Source organism: Danio rerio, chromosome 8, assembly GCF_052040795.2.
Source record: "Danio rerio strain M-AB ecotype USA chromosome 8, GRCz13ab, whole genome shotgun sequence".
Lineage (NCBI taxonomy): Eukaryota > Metazoa > Chordata > Actinopteri > Cypriniformes > Danionidae > Danio > Danio rerio.
In genome coordinates, this window is record NC_141028.1 from 58279654 (window position 1) to 58302613 (window position 22960).

Consider the following 22960-nt stretch of genomic DNA (forward strand, 5'->3'; position numbering starts at 1 on the left):
GATGTTATTTAACAACAGTCTTAGAGCCATAATCTACTTGCCAATTGTTTCATTTCAGTCTGAAGTATCATCAGTTTCTGACAATCGTTATGTAATGAAGTATACTGTAGTTTAAACTGGAATATATAAATCCAATGGATAAATGTGCCTTGACTGTAGGTGATGTTGATCGCCCGATTCCCAGGTTCGATTCCCAATGGTGGAATGTAAACGTTGGCTTCAGGTTAATGTTAAAAACTAATTTCGGATAAAAACATCTAGGAAACAATATGCAAATTCAGATCTCCCATTTTTACATTCCTGCTTTGCGTTGAGCAGAGGTGAACGTGCGTCTACTGAAGTAACCTGAAGCTGTTTTACAGCCTTGTTTGGTTGAGTTTTTTTAACAGAATGTGTGTTTTCTCAGACTGGAATGTTTTTCTTTTAATCATGTTTGTTTGTTGTTGTTTAGTTATACATTCTTACAATAAATTTTGTGTACATCTACTGTTTGTACAACGCATACTGTTTATATATAAATTATTTTTATTTTTACTTTTGTGCAGAATATTGTAAAGATTTATGCTGAATGATTTTGCTACACACAACAAAAATTAACAAAAATTAAGATTTACATTCAATTTACTATGCAATACTTCACTTTAAACTATTAAATATTTTTAGAAAGTCACTTTTTACAAATCTAATCAAGATTAAAAGTTTTTGAAAGAAAGATTAAGGTCACATAATGCAGTTCATAAGCATAAATAAATCACAAAATCTGGAGAAAAAGCTAACTCACGGATATTTTAGACAGTGTATATGTGTATGTATATATATACACACACACACACACATATATATATATATATATATATATATACATACATACATATATTTATACATACATATACACACACAAACACACACACACACACACACACACACACACACACACATATATATATATATATATACATACATACATACATACATTTATACATACATATACACACACACATATGTGTGTATAATTGTGTGTGTGTGTGCATATATACACACATATATATATACATATATATACATACACAAACACACACACATATATATATAAATATATATATACATACCTACGTATAATATTATAGCTATAACATAACTTTTCAAAAGTAGTTTATAATTAAATATTGTGTTTTTCAGTGATCCTTCAATACTGCAGTCCTCAGAGTCACATGATACCTCAGAAATCACTGATTATTATGATTGCTATTATTTACATTATTATCATTAATCTTATATAATTAAAAAATAATAATAACAATAATAACGTCTTAATAATAAAACAAATTAAGACTGGAGTAATTTCATTTGAAAATACATACAAGAATGCAGTTATTTTAATTTTTAATATATTTTTCACATCTTGATGAACAGAATAATTATTATATACTTTTAATATATATATATATATATATATATATATATATATATATATATATATATATATATATATATATATATATATATATTAATATATATATATATATATATATATATATATATATATATATATATATTAATATATATATATATATATATATATATATATTAATATATATATTAATATATATATATATATATATATATATATATTAATATATATATATATATATATATATATATATATATATATATATATATATATATATATATTAATATATATATATATATATATATATATATATATATATATTAATATATATATATATATATATATATATATATATATATATATATATATATATATATATATATATATATATATTAATATATATATATATATATTTTTAAAGTTTTGTCACCTATCCAAGTTTTAGAAACAACAAATATGACTTCTAGTTGATCATTTGGTATCAGAAGTGGCTTATATGAAAGGTAAAGGCGTCAAGATGACACTTATTTGACCAAAATAAAATATGATCATGTCTTGATTTTTAATGATTTCATTAGGACAGTAAGCTCTGAATTGCTAAGATAAAAGTCTTGTCACTGAACAGAAATAATGTCCAGTATAGAATATAAAGTCCTGCTGCAGTGGAGACAGAATGAATATTGTGTCCGACTCCATCATGAGCTTGGAGGACTGCATCCATACATCTCTGACATGACTCAAATCACGCATTAATAAAGTCATCTGGAATGGCGAAGAAAGCCTTCTTGCAGGATTCCCAGACTTCAGATTCTTTGGATTCATCTTCGATGCCTCCTCCATCTTACCCCAGACATGCTCAATAATGTTCATTTCTGGTGACTGGGCTGGCCAATTCTCTCGCACGCCCCCATACTGAATGTATCCCCAAACCCTGAGTTTCCTCTCACCAAACATGACTGATTTCTTTGAGAATCTTGGCTCCATGTGGGTTCCAATAGGTCTGCTGGAATAGTTAGCGGTTCATTCTACTGTGGCGACCCCTAATCAAGGACTAAGCTGAAAGAAAATGAACGAACTACTGTTTTACGCAGACTTTAAATGTAAGTACATATTAATAAAGGCAGATGAATATAAAGTGGGACCAAAAACAGATTTTATTTAATTAGTTTTTATTCCCGAACTCGACTGTTGTCACCAGTAAACCAGATATTGTTGATCAATCACGGTAAGAGCGGAGATTCCTCTTTCATGGGAATAAATAAACAACGCAAGGCAACAGCTAATAAGGCATCATCTTTATTCTTCTGTCAATAAAATACAGTAGATGTCTATCGGCTGCGATTAGTCCCACATTTACAGTTGTAATACACACAGTCAGTTCATCAACAGGAGGATCAGGGTCTGGTTTAAAACTGGAGGATCTACAGAACTGACTGCTGTTCAATTCAGTATGAGCGTCTGTTCCCTTAGCAAGCTTCAGCAACTAGCAATTCAAATGGATTGATTGTGTCTACTTGGGTTTGTGTGTTCGTTTGCATGTGCGCTTGTCTTTGTGTGTCTTGAGCGTCTGTGTTTGTGTGTGTTAGCGTGCAAGTGTGTGTATGTATGTATGTATGTATGTATGTATGTGTGTGTTTGTGTGTATGTACAGTATGTGTGTTGACATTTGTATGCGTGTTTGTGTATGTATGTGTTTGTTTACATTTTTATGTGTGTTTGTGTATGTAAGTGTTTGCATGTATGTATGTATGTGTTTTTGTGTGTGTGTGTGTGTGTGTGTGTGTGTGTGTGTGTGTGTGTGTGTGTGTGTGTGTGTGTGTGTGTGTGTGTTTGCGCTTGCGTGTTTGCGTCTATGTGTGTTTACATGTGTTTGTGTGTATTTATGTATGTGAGTTTTTGTGTGTATGTGTGTTTACATTTGTTTGTGTATGTGTGTGTTGACATTTGTATGTGTGTATGTATGTGTTTACATGTGTATGTGTTTGCGTCTGTGTTTTTACATGTGTTTGCATGCCTGTATGTGTGTTTTTGTGTGTGTTTTAAATGTGTATGTGTGTTTGTGTATGTGTTTACGTGTATGTGTGTGGACATTTGTATTTGTATGTATGTATGTATGTGTGTGTGTGTGTGTGTGTGTGTGTGTGTGTGTGTGTGTGTGTGTGTGTGTGTTTCCATGTGTATGTGTGTTTGCGTCTATGTGTGTTTGCATGTGTGTTTGTATGAGTATGTATGTATGTATGTATGTATGTGTGTTTTTGTGTGTGTGTGTGTGTGTTTACATTTGTATGTGTGTTTGTGTATGTGTGTGGTTGCATGCGTATGAATGCATGAATGCGTGAATGTGTGTTTGCATATGTGTGTGTGTGCGTATATGCGTGTTTGCATGCATGTGTGTTTGTGTGTATGTATGTATGTGTGTTTACGTGTATGTGCTTGTATGTGTGTGTGTTTGTGTATGTATGTATGTGTGTTTGTGCATATGTATCTATCTGTATGCATGTATGTGTGTTTGCGTGTGTGTAGATATATATGTGTTTACGTGTATGTATGTGTTTGCGTGCATTTGCTTGTGTGCATGTATGTATGTGTGTTTGTGCCTGTGTGTTTGTATGTGTTTGTACAGTATGTGTATGTGTTTTGGTGTATGTGTGTGTGTGTGTCTGTATGTGTATGTGTGTCTGTGTGTTTGCGTGTATGCATGTTTTTGCATGTGTCTGTGTGTTTGTCCATGTGTGTTTGAATGTGTGCTTGTGTGTATTTGCATGTACAGTATGTGTATGTATTTTCATGTGTGTTTGCGTGTGTGTCTTTGCGTGTGTGTATGTATGTTTGCTTGTATAAGTGTGTGTGTGTGTGTGTGTGTGTGTGTGTGTGTACAGTACATCAAAAATTAAGCTATAATGCACAAATATGGTGATTGATCATAAATTATGAAAAATTTTGAGAGTTAGTTGAGATATGTGTGTGTGTGTGTGTGTCCTCTATATGGATGATTTACTGTACATCTGTGTGATCTGCTCAGTGAATAAGCGTCTGATCTCCACACGTTTGCTCTTCAGGGTGGGCGTCAGCAGGCCGTTGGACACACTGAACAGTTCAGGGTGCAAATATAAGTCCTTCACCTGACAAACACACACACACAAAACACATTCAGCTCTCAAGATTTCGAGTTATTCAGCTGTTCATTTCCACCTTCAGAATAATAGTTTGGAGAACAGCTGTATTCAAAATGTCTGCATCAAAATGAATTCACGATCAGGTGATCATGTAAACAAGTGTACATGCGTTTAATCTCATTCTATATTGACGTTTTATTTTTTAAGCAATTATCAATTTTTGTTTACAGAGCAACGTTTATTTTGTTGTTGTTGTAGTGTGTAGTATAATTGTTAGAAAGTATAAATAAATAAAATTAAAATGAATAATAAAAAATACTGAATAAATAAAGTAAAAAAATAAATAAATAAATGTATTGATCTATATTTATCTATTTATGTATTTACTTATCTATCTATATTTATTTATTTATGTATTTATTTATCTATTTATTTATTCATTTACTTATCTAGTTATTTAGTTAATTATCTATCTATCTATCTATCTATCTATCTATCTAGTTATTTATTTATTTATTTACTCATTTATTTATCTATTTGTTTAATTATTTATTTATTTATTTATTTATTTATTTATTTATCTATTTGTTTAATTATTCATCTATTTATATGTTTATTTATTTATCTATTCATTTATTTATTTACTCATTTATTTATTTATTTATTTACTGCTTTATTTATTTACTTATTTATTTATCTATATATTTGTTTATTTGTTTTTCTATTCATGTTTATTTATTTATCTATTTATTTACTAATTTATTTATTTACTTATTTACTTCTTTATTTATGTATTTACTTATTTATTTATCTATTTGTTTATTTATTTATCTATTAATCTGTTTATTTATTTATCTATTTATTTATATATTTGTTTATTTGTTTTTCTATTAATATGTTTATTAATTTATCTATTTATTTACTCATTTATTTATTTATGTATTTACTTCTTTATTTATTTATGTATTTACTTATTTATTTATCTATTTGTTTATTTATTTATCTATTAATCTGTTTATTTATTTATCTATTTATTTATTTATGTAGTTATTTAGTTAATTATCTATCTGTCTGTCTGTCTGTCATCTATCTGTCTGTCTGTCTATCCATCATCCACCCATCTATATCCGTCCGTCTGTCTGTCCCTCCGTCCGTCTATCCGTCCTATATATCTATTTATCTAGTTGTTCATTTACTCATTTATTTATTTATTTATTTATTTATTTATCTATTTATTTATTTACTTATATATTTGTTTTTCTATTTATTTACTTATCTATTTATTTATTTTTATTATCTGTCTATCTATTTATTTATTTATTCATTTATTCATCTGTCTATTTATTTATTTATTTACTTATTTATTTCTTTATTTAACTATTTATATACTGATTTATCTACCTATCTATCTATCTATCTATCTATCTATCTATCTATCTATCTATCTATCTATCTATCTATCTATCTATTTACTTATTTTTTATTTATCTATTTATTTATTAATCTATTTATCTATCTATCTACCTATTTATCCATCCATCTATCCATTTATTTATTTATCTATTTAATCATCTATTTATTTTAGCCATTGTAATTGTCTAGGATTTTTGAGTCCAGCTTAGAGGTCTTATGAACTGCTGGTGTAAAATTGCTATATAAAAAAAAGTTTTCTAGGCTTTTTTTTTTTTTTCGCAAACAGGATCAGCAATAACAGTCAGATCCTGCTAAAGCAAAGGAAGCAGCGCCCCCTGCAGGAATTACATTGCAGGCAATCCAAAACACATTCATTCATCCACTTTAAAAATCAGTCCCACCACTACAGATTTACAACAGCATTAATACAAATACAAAACGCAAGCTTGATTTGTCAAACACTGACCTGCCAGACTTCTTTAGGGAAAAAAATACATCCTGTACATTTAAAAAAGAGGCCTATGAATCATCTCAGCAGAGACACAACATCATAAGACGTTAATATTAGGTTAGATTCAGGTCACCAGCATCTAAGGACAATGTTATTTTGACATCTATTAATGATGTGAAATCACGTTGATTTTAGGTTGTGTTGAAAAGTGACCAAAATCCAACGTCTAGTCAACTTCTCAAACCATAATTATATTGAAGTCAAATAATTATATTTATTCATCAGCTATGGCAACCTAAATCAAACATCTGATAGATATCAGTGGCAACATCCACACATTGCAAGCTGTAACATCATTAAACGTGGATATTTGCTTGATTTCTAGGTTGCGTTGGAAAGTGAGCAAAATGCTCTGACGTCAAGCCGATTTTCATTTCCAAACAAAATGCAACGTCTCTTGATGTTTGAGTACGATGTTAATCTGACGTCATGTGCCTACTGGGGTATTAATGGCACATTTATAGTATGAGATGACATGAATTGTACCTGCTCGAATGATTTGAGTCCTGCTTCTTTGCCCACCGCCGTCATGTCCTCCAGAACCGCTTTCTTCACATCCTGCCAGTCAAACAGCATTGAGAAACAATTCAGTGAGCAGATAAGCTTGTCATTCAATTTAAAGATACTGTATAGCTCACGCTAAATGAAAACACACTCAATTTTAGGCTTCAGACTGCCTTTAAAGCTTATTTTGAGTCTATAAATTATATTTATGTTATTTAAAATAACCATAAGCCACAGGAAAGACTCTGCTAAATGCATAATAAGAACATAATATTAACAAATGCCTGTGATGCATCTTTATTTAGTTTTCACTTTTAAAAAATGTGTATATACAATGCCAAATTAGCCAAACTTTCCCCTGACAGAAGTGATGCCTGTCATCGTTGTAAGCAGTCTCCGGCCAACCATCTTCATATGTTCTGGAGTTGCCCTCAATTAAAAAGTCTCTGATCCAGCGTTTTTGACACACTTATTAAATCTATTAACATAAATCTAGACCCTAACCCAGGGATGGGCAAACTTGATCCTCGAGGGCCGGTGTCCCTGCAGAGTTTTGTTCCAACACTAGTCAAACACACCTGAACAAACTAATCAGTGTCTTCAAGATCTCTTGAACTCTATTGGGAGGTCTGTTTGAATAGGGTTGGAGCCAAGCGGCAACCTCCCGATCTCTCTCAGGAAGCCAATACGGAAGTAACTAAAACTGCAATTCATCCGAAATTCCGCTAGTCCTGGCCGCTCCTGGCTCCAAAACAGCAAATTTCAATTGAGCCCACTGTTAGAATGGCCAACTTTACAGCAGAAAAAAAGGTGTTTACAGCCTGCTACAAAGAACAATTTTGGTTCATACAGCTAATATTACCCTTCATGACAACTGTGAGGGGGGTGAATTTTTTTATAACTCATCCGTTTCCTTTATATTAGGTTATATTAAGTTTGCATAATTAAGGGAGTAGCCACTTGAGTGACAGTTAGGTCTCGCTGGTCGCCGGCACGTCACCTCTGCAGATTAGCCACTGAACTCTGCATATTTATCGTATTTCTGCGTTGTTTTATGTGGCTTTACACAGTCAACTGCCTTTTGGACTTGTTTCCCACAATTATTAGATGGCATGGCATGCTGAGGGCACTTAATTGTGCTCACAAACCATTCACGTGGCCTCCGTTTCCCATGTGAGTAAAGTTATATACTTATATACCATCTCTATACATGTATTTGTTTTATTTAAGATCATTTATGGTTTATATTTATATTTAGAGCTGTAATGCACTCCAGAATCTGTCAGATTGATTAGCTGTAGGCTCTAGAACAGTCATCTGAAGTGTTGTCATACAGTGTTATGCTGGATTTCATCAATAGTCTTACAGTAACTAACACAGACTATATCTGAAGTGTTTGTAAGTAATTCGCGTTTTCCTCCTGTTGAGAAACGTCATAAGAACAATGTTTGGTGGCTCAGTGTATTACAGCAGTGTTTTTAAAAGTCTAAACACTTTATTGATATAGTGTACAACCAAGCACATGTGGTCAGAATACAAACGAGTCACAAGTGATAAAGTATTAAGCATTTCTCCCAAAGTAAAGTGTGTCTGAACCAGGTCCAAGCTAAATGCCAGCAGGTGTCTGTAGCTCCGCTCACTCTCCGCCTCTTTGCCCTTGTTTGGTATCCCGCCGTGGGTGTTATGACGCGTGACCAAAATGGCGACGGTTGGCCGCGCCTCCTTGTGGCTTCTTTTGCGCTCTTCAGAAACCTATGGGTGATGTCACGGACACTACGTCCATATATTTTACAGTCTATGGTTGGAGCTAAACTGTGCAGGACACCGGCCCTCCAGGACTGAGATTGCCCACCCCTGCCCTAACCCCTTGACAGCCCTTTTTGGCATTTCAGAGAGAGTTGACTTGACTGTTGCATCTCGCCAAGTTATTGCTTTTTCTACTCTTTTAGCTAGACGAGCCATTCTTATCAAATGGAAACAGGTGATTCCTCCTACACATGACATGTGGATCCGAGAACTTTTTAGTTACATAAAACTTGAAAAGTTAAGATGTTTACTTGCAGGATCTCTCAAATCTTTTTACAAGACCCTGTTTTAGACTATATTAAAGGCTTACCTTGTTTAGTCGATATCAGATCTTTAGGGATGTAACGGTATCAGAATTTCACGGTACGGTAATACCTCGGTATGAATGTCACGGTACGGTATTTATTGAATCATTTACAGGAAAAACAAAACTAATGAAAAGACTCGAAAAAAGTGCCGAAAGTGTTTATTTACCTTAGCACTGAACATATCAATGACATACAAATCAGCCGTCTATCTGTAAGTTTCCAAACAGGAACTTCAATTTTTCAATTTTAATAACAAAAAACTATTAAACCATATAAAAAAATAAAGTTCCAATTTAGTATTGTTGAAAACTCATCACATTCAACATTTAATCACTCTCTCACTTAGATAGAGATGGGTTTTTTAAGGAAAATTATCATATACAGTAACTATAATCTGGTAAAAGCTGGGATCTCTGGGCATGTCCCCTGCAACAGAAAAAAACCTTCTCATTTGGGACTGAGGTTTCTGGGACAGAAATATGAGTTAGCCAAGGTTGACAGCAGTGGGTAACGTTGTGCATTGTCTTTCCACCACTTGAGAGGACAAGCATGAGTGAGATAGAGGTCTCTTTGCGGTACAAGTCAACGTCTGCATCAATCTAACAAGTGTGCTGTGTTCTGCAGTCCCCATCACTGTTATTAGTCGTATTCCCCCACTTATATTTCACCACAGTCTGGCAGTGAAGTCACTTCAGATAAAGGCATCTGCTAAAAATTTGTATGTAAATATAACGTAAAGCTTACAGGATTCTGACAAAGCTCTTCATATGATCCGACTATTCCTCGTTCTTTGGCCCAGTTGACGAACACTTCTGGATCTGGAACTACAATTCCTATCAGAAAAGACTAAGCACAGACAAAGCACGATTGGTGTTAGAACAAAACCGTCACTTCCTAATTAACTGGCACCAAATATCCACAATAAGAGCTGAATTAGCTGCGGTGGGAGAAGCTGCGTCAATCTTTTCTTTATTTAATAAATGAATTGCGCCTGGTGAGACAGTGGCGCAGTAGGTAGTGCCTCACAGCAAGAAGGTCGCTGGGTTGAACCTCGGCTCAGTTGGCGTTTCTGTGTGGAGTTTGCATGTTCTCCCTTCCTTCGCGTGGGTTTCCTCCGGGTGTTCCGGTTTCCCCCACAGTCCAAAGACATGTGGTACAGGTGAATTGGGTAGGTTAAATTGTCCGTAGTGTATGAGTGTTTGTGTGAATGAGTGTGTGGATGTTTCCCAGAGATGGGTTGCGGCTGGAAGGGCACCCGCTGCATAAAAACTTGCTGGAAAAGTTGGCGGTTCATTCTGCTGTGGTGGATTAATAAAGGGACTTAGCCGACAAGAGAATGAATGAATGAATGACTTGCGCCTCAGAACGCAATGAACGGTGGTGTTTGAAGACGTTCTGGAGGTCATTTATAATATAATAACACTAAAACTAAAATGAGGCATTTAGGAATGACCAAAACAACAGTTAAGATGGTTTACAGTAGCCCCTTTCACACAGTGATACCGGTAAAAATCTGGAAAATTTCTGTAACGACTTTACCGGTAGATTCAAAAAAGCGCTGTTTACACAGGCGAGGACGTTACAGAATTTTTCCGGAAAAGAGCATTCACACATCCATTCCAAAATACCGATTAATTCTGACATCATTAACCAGAAATGAGCTCTAAACGGCTGCGCTTGTGTTTGTAAACATTTGATTACACCACAAACTCTGTGGATGATCAATATTGTGAACGACTTGGATAAAAACATATAGAGGAACACTTTGGCAGGTCGAGATGTACATGATATGTGTGTGTGCCCATGGGCTGTTTCATGGGCACACGCAAAGCTTGAAGGTAAACAAAAAGCGGCTTATCATACGCATCTTATCAATAATTAATTACACGGTTGGCATTAAGATGAACATATAAACGTTATCTGACTAATTTCAGGCAGCTAAATGTGTCTGCAAAAAGATTCAAAGGCTTTTATTCTCATAAACCGCGTGGACGTAAATGCGTCTGACTGTTCTGATTGGCTAAAGCAGACGTCTCACGTCAGCACGTTCTAGACGTGCACGCGCTCTTTCCGGCAATCTTCCTTCTGCGTTCACACAGCGAAGCATTCCGGCAAATTACCGGTAATGTTACAACTTCTCTTTCTGGAAAATAGCCAGAATGAATTTACCGGTATTTTCAAAAAGGGCCTGTTCACACATACACACCTTTTCGGAAAATTACCGGCAAAAGGTCTGTATGTGTGAAAGGGGCTAGTGTGCTCAGCCTGCTGGTTTGTCCATTCACACACGTTTTCAGCATCAAATGATCTCTTATAACAAAATCACATGACCTTTTTAATGCACATACTGGAATTCGTTCAGTAAAAGTGTTTCCATCATAGTTTATGTGCATCTTTTCTTATCAAAAAAAAAGTTTATCCTACTCAACTATGCGCTATTTCCCAAATGCACATAGCTAGTTTCACTGTGGTAAAAACACTAGAGTAGGGTGAAATGTGCGTTTGTTACCTGTAGGCTGTCTCCATGCACAAAGACCTGCAGGACAGGAACGCAGCGCGTGTAGACGTTCTCCAGCTTCTCTGGGGCGATGTACTCTCCCTGGGACAGCTTGAAGATGTGCTTCTTTCTGTCCACAATGCGCAAAGTCCCATTCTGGAAGAGCAAACGTTCACAAGTGTCACAACTAAAGGATTACTCTTACAAAAGAAATATTTACACATTTAAACAGACCAGAAAGAGTAAAGAAAGTCCTTGTGGAACTTTTTTCTTTTTTCTTTTTTTGAGTTTTGGAGAATAAGATCAATATATTGTGACATTCTGAACTTGTAATCATGTTTTAGTTTGTTAAATTTGTGAACAGCACAAATAAGCGAGATTTATCAGGTAATGTAACGATGTTTTTAATTATGACTGAAGTGCATATCATAATGCTTTGCTAAAAAACAGAATTGTCTTACTTTAAAATACACACACTAAATATGTAATAACATGTTATGTTTGTGTGTTTTTTTAGCCTTATGTGGGTCAATGTTACTGTAATGTAGTTATTTGATTGAGAGGGTTTTAGTTTTTATTTTAAAGTAAAAGAAATTATGTTTTAAATATATATATATATATATATATATATATATATATATATATATATATATATATATATATATATATATATATATATATATATATATATATATATATATATATATATTAGGTACTGAAAGGTACTGAATATAAGGTACTGGAAATATTCCTCAGAGATTTTGCTCCATATTGACATGATAGCATCACACAGTTGCTGCAGATTTGTCGGCTGCACATCCATGATGTGAATCTCCCGTTCCACCACACTCAAAGGTGCTCTATTGGATTGAGATCTGGTGACTGTGAAGGCCATTTGAGTACAGTGAACTCATTTGCATGTTCAAATAGCCAGTCTGAGATGATTCACGCTTTATGACATGGTGCGTTATCCTGCTGGAAGTAGCCATCAGAAGATGTGTACACTGTGTTCATAAAGGGATGCACATGGTCAGCAACAATAGTCAGGTAGACTGTGGCATTGACACATTATCAAGTGCTTATCAAGTACGGTCCAGGTCTTGATTAATTGGTTTATGTGTGTTTGATCAGGGTTGGACCTGAACTCTGTAGGAAGGTAGATCTCCTGGAACAGGGTTGAGGATCCCTGGTCATGACCACATCTACATGCCTAAATGCATTGAGTTGCTGTCATGTGATTAGCTGATTAGAAATTTGTGTCAACGAGGGGTTAGACAGGTGTACTTAATAAAGTGGCCGGTGAGTGTGTGTGTATATATATATATATATATATATATATATATATATATATATATATATATATATATATATATATATATATATATATATATATATATATATATATATGTGTGTGTGTGTGTGTGTGCATGTATGTATGTATATATATATATATATATATATATATATATATATATATATATATATATAGAATAGTAATATAACAACTATATAACAAATATAACAACATCATTGTAACAATGAAACAAAAATAATAAAAATAATAAGAAGGATAATTATGCATTATATATAATATATAATACATATTTATATATGTACAAATGTATATACATATATATATATATATATATATTTATTTATTTTTTTTTATGGCTATATATATATTTTGGTAATTTTATGTTTCATTGTTTCAGAGACTATAATGCATCACTAAATGAAAATTAGGATTCTAATAAGCAGCTAATAATAATCTGGTGGCATTTTCAAACTGATCAACACTGGCATCAATTCTTATGTGATTTTCAGGACTCAAGACTTCCGCTATATTGTGCTTCTACCGTTATTTGATCATGTTTATATCTCTCCTAAACATGCAGCAGTGATTGTGTGTGCATTCTGATTTTTTGCAAGAAAAATAGGATAAAATAAGACAAAATTGTGGCAGCACAGTGGTTAGCACTGTCACCTCACAGCAAGAAGGTCGCTGGTTCGAGCCCCGGCTGGGTCAGTTGTCATTTCTGTGTGGAGTTTGCATGTTCTCCCCGTGTTGGCGTGGGTTTTTCCCAGGGTGCTCCGGCTTCCCCCACAATCCAAACACATGCACTATAGGGGAATTGGATGAACTCAATTGGCCATAGTGTATATGTGTGTGTGTGTGTGTGTGTGTGTGTGTGTGTGTGTGTGTGTGTGTGTGTGTGTGTGTGTGTGTGTGTGTGTGTGTGTGTGTGTGTGTGTGTGTGTGTGTGTGTGTGTGTGTGTGTGTGTGTGTGTGTGTGTGTGTGTGTGTGTGTGTGTGAATGAGAGTGTATGTGTTTTCCTGTACTGTGTTGTGGCTGGAAGGGCATCCGCTGCGTAAAACATTTGCTGAAATAGTTGTCGGTTCATTCCGCTGTGGTGAACCCTGATAAATAAGGAACTAAGCCGAAAGGAAATGAATGAATGAAGACAAACTGCAACCTTTCGCAAATAGTGGGGATTTTCTTGATTGTGCATTCAATTTCAGAATGTCAGTGTTGTGAAAGTTGTTTAAAGTCTCACAGGCAGCCATTGTCCCACGTCTCCAGTGTGAAGCCACCCTTCAGTGTCCAGAGCCTCTGCTGTCCTCTCCTCATCCTTCAGATAACCCCGAAACACACTGGGACCCCTGATGCAGATCTGACACACACAAACACACACATCAAGGAAAGTCTTTAATGATACAAGAAAATCTCCTCATTTAAAGTCTGCATGAACGGGAAGCTTTTTTTTTTTTTTTTTTTTTTAACGTGCTGCAGTTCCTAGAAAAATTAAAACTGAGCAGACTCTTCCTCCTCCTCACCAGGGGGTTTAATATTCTGACTTTAACTGTCTAATATATATATATACACACACACACATACAGGGCTTTACATTAACACCCGCTGACCCGCCAAATGCGGGTAGATTTCAGCTCTGGCGGTTAAGACAGACCCGCCAGAGCTGATATATACAGTCCCAGAAACACTTGTGTTCAAATACTGACCTCTCCTTCTCCGTTCTTGGCATAGTAGTTCATGTCAGGAATATCAGTTAGCTTCACCATAGCGCAGGGTAATGGAGCACCAACATGACCTGAAACATAGGACTCATTAGGGTTATTAGGCAAGTTGGGGTAATTAGCCAAATCATTGTATAATGATGATTTGATCTGTAGACAACTAAAAACAAAAACATAGCTTAAGGGGGCTAATAATGTTGACCTTAAAATGGTTAAAAAATATTCCAAACTGCTTTTATTCTAGCCAAAATAAAACAAATAAGACTTTCTCCAGAATAAAAAAATATTATGAGAAATACTGTGAAAATTTCCTAAATCTGTTACACATTATTTTGGAAATATTAAAAAATAAATAGATAAATAAAATAATTTTGTTCTAATAATTTTGTGTAGCTGTATGTGGAAGCATTAACACAAACCTGCACTCCAGTCACCAGGCATAGAGAAGGTACATCCGGCTGTGCACTCTGTCTGCCCATAACCCTCAAAAATCTGAAACCATATTCAAAAAACCCTGTCAATACAACTGGAGAAAACATCACAGATTCACATGAACATTTTAAGTCAACATGTTAAGTATGTTAATGCACTATTGAAATAAATAAACTAATAAAAATAAATAATATATTTAATATAATATAATATATTTTATAATATAATTATAAATATTTTGATAAAAAATAATAATGTAATATATAGATAAAAAATAATGAAAAATCTAATAATTAAATCATAAAATTTAAATAAATCAAAATAAATACCAAATAAAATAATATAATACAATTTTTCAGTAATAAAAAACTTTATTAAAATAATAAATTAAATAAAAAAATAATAATTAAATATTTAAATAATATTTTTATTTATAATTTATTAAAAAAATATTGAAATAATAAAATAAAAAACTAAAAATATATAAGAATAAATATTAAATAAAAAATGTATATATAAAAATAAATAATAAAGTAATCAAATAATTTAATAATAAAATAAAAAAACAAAAAATGAAAAAAATATTAATTTATAAAATAATTAAATATCTTAATAATAAAATAAATAAATAAGAATGTAATATATAAATAATAAAGTAATCAAATATTTTAGTAATAACACAAAAATTTGTAAATAAAAAGCATGAATACAAAATAGATAAAAACAATTAAATAATTCAATATTTAAATAATGGAATAAATAAATAAAAAATAATAAATTAAATAATAATAAAATATTTTAATAATAAAATAATAAAAATATATTAAATATAAATGAAATAATACAATATTTCAATAATAAAATAATCTAATAAATAAATAAAAATAAAAAACAACTAAATAAATCCTTTACTCTAGCATTTAATTCTCTGAGCACTAACAGTTCCTTTGTATGATTAGTCCTTCTGTGGGTATTACCTCTTCTAGATGAATCGCTGAATCCCTCCTTAATTCTAAGTCACTTTAGCCAAAAGCATCTGATAAATGACTAAATGTAATGTAAATGCAAAAGTATAGACTCTGACCAGACAGCCCAGGGTGGCTCTGAGGAAGGACAGCACAGCAGGAGAGATTGGAGCAGATGCGGTAAGGATGAAGCGCAGATTTCCACCCAGACTAGCCTATAATGAATAATAAATGAATGAATGAATGAATGAATGAATGAATGAATGGACAGTATTTTACATCACACAAACATTGTCACAAATTTGAAGCCAGATTAACTCTTTTTCCTCTTTCAGAAACACAATTTACAGGAGGAGAGTCTCTAAAGTGGTTCTATTACAGGGTTTCTGCAGGGTTTAGGATTTCTTTTATCTTTGCCATGATGACAGTAAATAATATTTGACTAGATATTTTTCAAGATATTAGCATTCTGCTTAAAGTGACATTAATTAGATTAATTAGGCAGGTTAGGGTATTTAGGCAAGTCATTGTATAACGATGGTTTCTTCTGTAGACTATATCAAAAACAAATATAGCTTAAGGGGGCTAATAATTTTGGCCTTAAAATGTTTTTTTTTTTAAATTAAATCTGCTTTTATTCTAGCCGAAATAAAACAAATAAGACTTTCTTCAGAAGAAAAAATATTATTGGAAATACTGTGAAAATTGCCTTTCTCTGTTAAGCATAATTTAGGAAATATTAGAAAAATAAAAATAAATAAATAATAAAATATTTAAATAATAGAATAAATGAAAATACATAAATAAATATTAAAAAATAAATAATAGATTAATTAATACAATATTTAAAAATGAATATTTTTTAATATATAAATAATAAAATAATACAATATTTATTAAAATAATATATAAATTTATAAAAATAAGAGATTAAATAATACAATATTTCAAACAGAAAATAAATAAAAATGAAAAAAACATTATATACAAAAATAAAGTAATAAAATATTTTAATAATAAAAGAATCCAAACAATTATATATACAAAATAAATTAATACAATAATACAATATTTTAATAATAAAATAATCAAAAAAATAATATATAAAAATAAAAAAGAATGCAAAATAAATAAATTAATCATTTTAAAAAGTAAAAATTAATTATCACTTTAAAAGTTGTTTTATTAATAAAGTATTATTATCACAAATTAGCACTTCCTGTGCTTAAATAGGCAAGTTATTGTATAACAGTGGTTCTGTAGACAATCAAATAAAAATATTCTTTAAGAGCTTTAATAAAATGGTCATAAAAAAATTTAAAACTATTTTATTTTAGCCTAAATAAAACAACTACGCCTTTTTCCAGAAGAAAAAATATTATCAGAAATACTGTGAAAATGTCCTTGCTCTGTTAAACATCATTTAGGAAATATTTAAAAAATAAAAAAATAAATCACATGCGGGCTAATAATTCTAAATTCAACTGTATATATCTTTATTTTTCCAAAAACACCTTACGAGTCTTATACCTGTATCTTATTGAAGATGAGTCTGTCCCACAGGCTGTTGTTCCTCACGACTCCACTGCTCAGTTCTGCCTGTTTCCTCCTGACGGCATAATGAAGGAGGACTCTTTTCAGCGGAGACGTAACCGAGCCCAGAATCTACACACACATTCACGACATCCATCACTTTAACACAGAGACCCAACAACTCAATCCGTCAAACACTGATGTGTAGCACAGACCTTGTCGTAGATGCGGTTGAGTAATCGAGGGACCCCAGGGAAAAAAGTGGGCTTCAGGGTCTTTATGTCATCCATCAGCAGAGAAATATCACCCTGGTAAAAGCCGACCCTCGCCCCGTGACAAAACATCGACACCTGAGGAAGAGAGAAGGAGGAAAACATCATCCAAACGTCAAGATAACTTGAGGGAGAGAGAAACACAAAAGGAAAGTCAAAATTATTCGCCCTCCTGTGAATTTTTAAATACTTCCCAAATGATGTTTAACAGAGCAGGGATTTTTGACAGTATTTCCTATAATATAAATGCGTATATAGCTATTAAGCAGCAAATCAGTATGTTTATGCACTGATGACAATAATAAGAATTGTTCTTTTATTATTTACATTTATAAACATTCATAGAAGTAGCGAATCTGCAAGGATCACGTGACTGATAATGCATCACAGGAAAAACTTGCATTCCTAAAAAATGACAATGTAAACTGAATTCACTGAAAACTGAAAACGTTCAAACTGAATTCCACACTATTGTTTTTACACTTTATTTTTAATCGAATACTAGTAGCTTTTGCATCCATTCGCAATCATTATCACAGCTTTAGTTCATGTAACCGTATTGATTTCCACATGTACATTTTTGAACATTAAAGGTGCAGTATGTAAGTTTGACACCCAGTGGATGAACTAGGCGTTGCATTGATGGATCTAAACAAACACATATCAGTGATTTAGCATTTACATTTTATAACGTTAAAGAGGTTTAATATGTATTCATTAGATTATAAACCTTACCATTGTGTTGGAGTGCAGCGAGTGCACTATTCTGTGCTTCTGAATGGCTGCATTTAAATTTCTGTCGTGTTTCGTCTGGTGCAAACAACCAAATTGCTTATCACTGTAAATCTCGTCATGTAGCGTGTTGTTAGGACACGGGGTTACGAAGTAACCTGCTCACCTAATGTTTACGTTTGTAATATTTATGTTATTTGCTAATTAATAACCTCATGTGGAACTTTGAGGTCACATTTCAGCCACGGGTGCATGCTTTAAGAGCCTTCCTGGTCTAAATAAATGATAAACGCAGTTTTCCACCAAGGCAACCCGGAGTGCTGAAATATAATTGGCTAACCTGTCAGTGGGCGGGATAAAGGGACCAAAATAAAGACAGTGTTCAGGCATGTAACGCACATGTTCAAAGATAATGTTTTTCAGATAAGAATGTTCACTTAGCACGTTTCTCAAATATCTGCAAACATATTATGTTATTTCCAACCCAGGCTCATTCTGAAAACGTGGTCCTGCGGACATTTCTGGAGACCGCGAGATACGTCCCAGGAGGTATGTATGGCTGCATTTTGTTTTTTCAAGCGAACGCTTCGGGGCGGTGTGACGTCGTTCCCTTTCGCGCTCGCCGGCCGAACGCTTACCTCCGTGTGGAGGGCTTTCCCGCCGCAACCAGTTGGTCCAGTCAGCTCATCCTGTGCGTCGGCAGACTTCAGATGCAGACAGAGAGGAGGCGTTGACCACTGCGACCGGGTTCGAATCCGGAAAAGAGCGATCCAGAAATCAGGTAAGACAAAAACAGAATCCAAAACGAGTTCACGACGGGGTGAGAATGTGATGAAATCCGAAAACGTGGTGGAAAATAAAAAAAATCAGACGAGGGCTTTTATTTTCTGGACGGCTTTTGTAAACCGTCGGTCGGGTTTAGGGAAGTAAGCGGGCGGGCAGGCGGGTCAATCGATATAATTATTGCTTGAGTATAGGGAAGGAAGGAGGAGGGTGGTGTTAGCCGACTGGCTGGTCGCGCAATCAATCGTTCGTTCAGTCAGCTGGACAGCAGCCTCTGGCGGGTTGACGCGAGAACAGCGCGGGCGCGAACGCTCGCTCGAGACGCGAAAAAGCGCACACAGTGGTATATATATATATATATATATATATATATATATATATATATATATATATATATATATATATATATAGTACATACAGTACATACAGTATATACAGTATATATATATATATATATATATATATATATATATATATATATATATATATATATATATATATATATATAAACAGCTGTCACAGTTTAGTAAAAGATAATCAGTTAATCAGTAATAATAGTAATAATGATGACTGAAATGGGAAACCATATTTGTGAAATTCAATGGGTGGCGATAATGCACCTATAGAAGTTAGTTCGTTACCATATATGGTTAGCCTAAATCGTGTGTGCTACATTGTGTGTGCCTGAAATGTGTGTGGTTCTGCGGTTCTGCAGCTGGACATATCTCGAATAATTAGATGTAAAAAAAAAAAGAGTCAAGTTTACCTGGATCATGCGCTCAAACATGTGAGCGAGCGGCAGGTAAGAGATGGACACGTCCTCTTGACGGATCACAAAGTAGCCCTGGAGTGCGCGTGTGTATGTGTGTGTGTGAAAAAGAAGAAAATAAACATGAACAGGATTAAAAACGACTAATGCGCTCAATATCTTTTGCTGCTTGTTCAAACAACTCATTTAAAATGAATTTTTGAGCTCTGGGACAACTTAATTGTTTTATGTTCAATCCACCTAAATTTGTGAACTTTATTTAAGTTAACGTAATTGATTTGTGTTAGGACACCATGAAGGAATTGTGTGGAAGCCAGCATTTTGCTGGATATAAATGAAACATTTAACCTATTATTAATATTATTATTATATTAACCTGTTAACTAGGTCACACTTTACAATAAGGGGTCCATTCTTCGTACCTCGCTTAAATGATCTAAGATGATTTGGCAGATCCTGGATCTGTTCATCTTGATACTGATCTCTGGCTAATTTGGTTCTTCAAACAAGTTCGTGAATCAGATTAATATGTCTGGATAAACTGATCTGAGATCGCTGCGTGTGTTGTGAAGGACAGATTTATCGATCCTCAAAAACATGATCAACTATGCAATGATTGGCTGACGGCACAGCAGAGTAATGACATCATCTAATAAATATTCAATTATCAATGTGAGCATAATTACATCAAATTAGCAGTAAACGGTTTGTTAAATATGACGCGCAATAACTTTCCACGTTTGTTGTGGGCTGCAGGCTTTACACTTTCATGTGTCAAGAGTATTCATCATGTATTTCAATGCATATCAATTTATTTAGTTCAACATTTAAAACGATTTTCTTTATTATAGTAGCCTAGGCCTACTCAGGTTTTTTTTTTATTGTGTAAGGAACTGTATGAATTAATTTTGCATCAAAAAAGCATTTTGATATCAATAAAGGTATCAATCACCGGCATATTAGTGATCAAAACGTGCTTGACTACATAAATTATTATCCTTTTTTAAAAAAAAGTTGAATATTGTGCATGTACGCGTATGCATCTAAAAAGTTCATATCAATAAATATTCTCTTTGAACCACCAGGTGGCAGTCTTTTACTTTTATTTCGGAGTTCAGAGTTTTATTAATATATATTTTTAACTTCATATATATAGTAAAAAGGAAAAAAAAAAAAAAAAAAAATATATATATATATATATATATATATATATATATATATATATATATATATTTAAAATTTATATATATATATATATATATATTTATATATATATATATATATATATATATATATATATATATATATTTTTTATATATATATATATATATATATATATATATATATATATGTATAAATATATATATATATATATATATATATATATATATATATATATATATATATATGTATAAATATATATATATATATATATATATATATATATATTTATTTATTTATTTTATATTATATATATTTTATATATATTTTTTCTATTACTATATATATATATTTCCCAAGTGTATAAAACCAATGTAATAAATTATTAGCATTATTAGTATATCAGTATTTCTTTCAGTATATCTTTGCTTGAACTGACCCAATATAATGCTGTTTATATGAAATGAACCTGCTCCTATGCAGGTTTGAGCTACCAGAACTGTTACTATAACAACAAGTCGTGAGTTTTGAAGAACGAAATCATCCTGGATCATATCAAGTCGTCGACATCCAAATCCAGCGAACTGAGTAATCCACGTACGAAGAACAGACCCCAGGTTTCATTAGTTAATGTATTTACTAACATGAACTAGTAATGAACTATACCTGTATAGCATTTATTAAACACAATTCAACATTTATGAATGCATTATTAACATGCTTGTTAACGTAACATGAATAAATATCTTTTATTAACTAACATAAATAAATACTGTAATCAATGTATTGTTCATTGTTTGTTCATGTCAGTAAACGCATTAGCAACATTATTGTAAAGTGTTACCGTTAACATTTAGCTTTGTTTGCCAAGAGAACAATATTGTGGTAATTTTACCACACAACCTGCACTAAAAAGCAACAAAGAGCTTGGACTTGAAAGAGAAAGAGGTCTCATGAGAAACACAAGGGTCTCTATAAAGGGAAGAAACCGAGGGAAGAGGAACAGGACAGAAGATAAGATGAAAAAGTGGAGGATTAGGAGGGGAAATGTCAGGATAAGAGGCAAGGAAAGCGGATTTGAGAGCTCTCTGATCTCACCTCCAGGATCTTGATGACCGAGGAGGTGTTGGAGGCGATGTTGCCGTGAGTTATCATGGCTCCTTTAGGCTTTCCTACATCACAAAACAAACATGTCTGTAATAAACCTCATAGACATGCTACGATATTCAATGATTTCACTGATTATTATATGGGTGGCACGGTGGCTCAATGGTTAGCATTGTCGTCTTACAGCAGGAAGGTCGCTGGTTCGAATCCCGACTGTGCCAGTTGGCATTTTTGTGTGGAGTTTGCATGTTCTCCCCATGTTGGTGAGGGTTTTCTCTGGGTGCTCCGGTTTTCATCCACAGTCCAAACACATGCGCTATAGGTCAATTAGATGAACCAAATTGACCGTAGTGTATAAGTTTGTGTAAATGTGACTGTGTATGGGTGTTTCCCAGTACTGGGTTGCAGCTGGAAAGAAACATGCCGGAATGGTTGTCGGTTCATTCCGCTGTGGCAACCTTTAATAAATTAGGGACTAAGACGAAAAGAAAATTAATGTGTGTGTGTGTGTGTGTGAATGTGAGAGTGTTTCCCAGTACTGCGTTGTGGCTGGAAGGGCATCCGCTGCTTAAAACATATGCTGAAATAGTTGGCGGTTCATTCCAC

General features: G+C 33.1%; 1 protein-coding gene across 1 annotated transcript in view; it reads right to left on the minus strand.

Annotated features, from left to right (window-relative positions):
• Nucleotides 1-2691: 2691 nt before the first annotated feature.
• The window catches only part of acsl2 (acyl-CoA synthetase long chain family member 2), a 49411-nt gene continuing 29142 nt past the window's right edge, over nucleotides 2692-22960 (minus strand). Inside the window, exons 10-21 of the mRNA XM_087265438.1 lie at nucleotides 22346-22419; nucleotides 20084-20161; nucleotides 17746-17880; nucleotides 17528-17662; nucleotides 16117-16212; nucleotides 15020-15092; nucleotides 14586-14674; nucleotides 14123-14239; nucleotides 11579-11722; nucleotides 9814-9915; nucleotides 6938-7009; nucleotides 2692-4533 (exon numbers count right to left, since the gene is read on the minus strand). Coding sequence (XP_087121564.1) covers nucleotides 4393-4533; nucleotides 6938-7009; nucleotides 9814-9915; nucleotides 11579-11722; nucleotides 14123-14239; nucleotides 14586-14674; nucleotides 15020-15092; nucleotides 16117-16212; nucleotides 17528-17662; nucleotides 17746-17880; nucleotides 20084-20161; nucleotides 22346-22419 — 1256 coding nt within the window. The 3' untranslated portion in view covers nucleotides 2692-4392. The remainder of the gene's footprint in view (nucleotides 4534-6937; nucleotides 7010-9813; nucleotides 9916-11578; nucleotides 11723-14122; nucleotides 14240-14585; nucleotides 14675-15019; nucleotides 15093-16116; nucleotides 16213-17527; nucleotides 17663-17745; nucleotides 17881-20083; nucleotides 20162-22345; nucleotides 22420-22960) is intronic.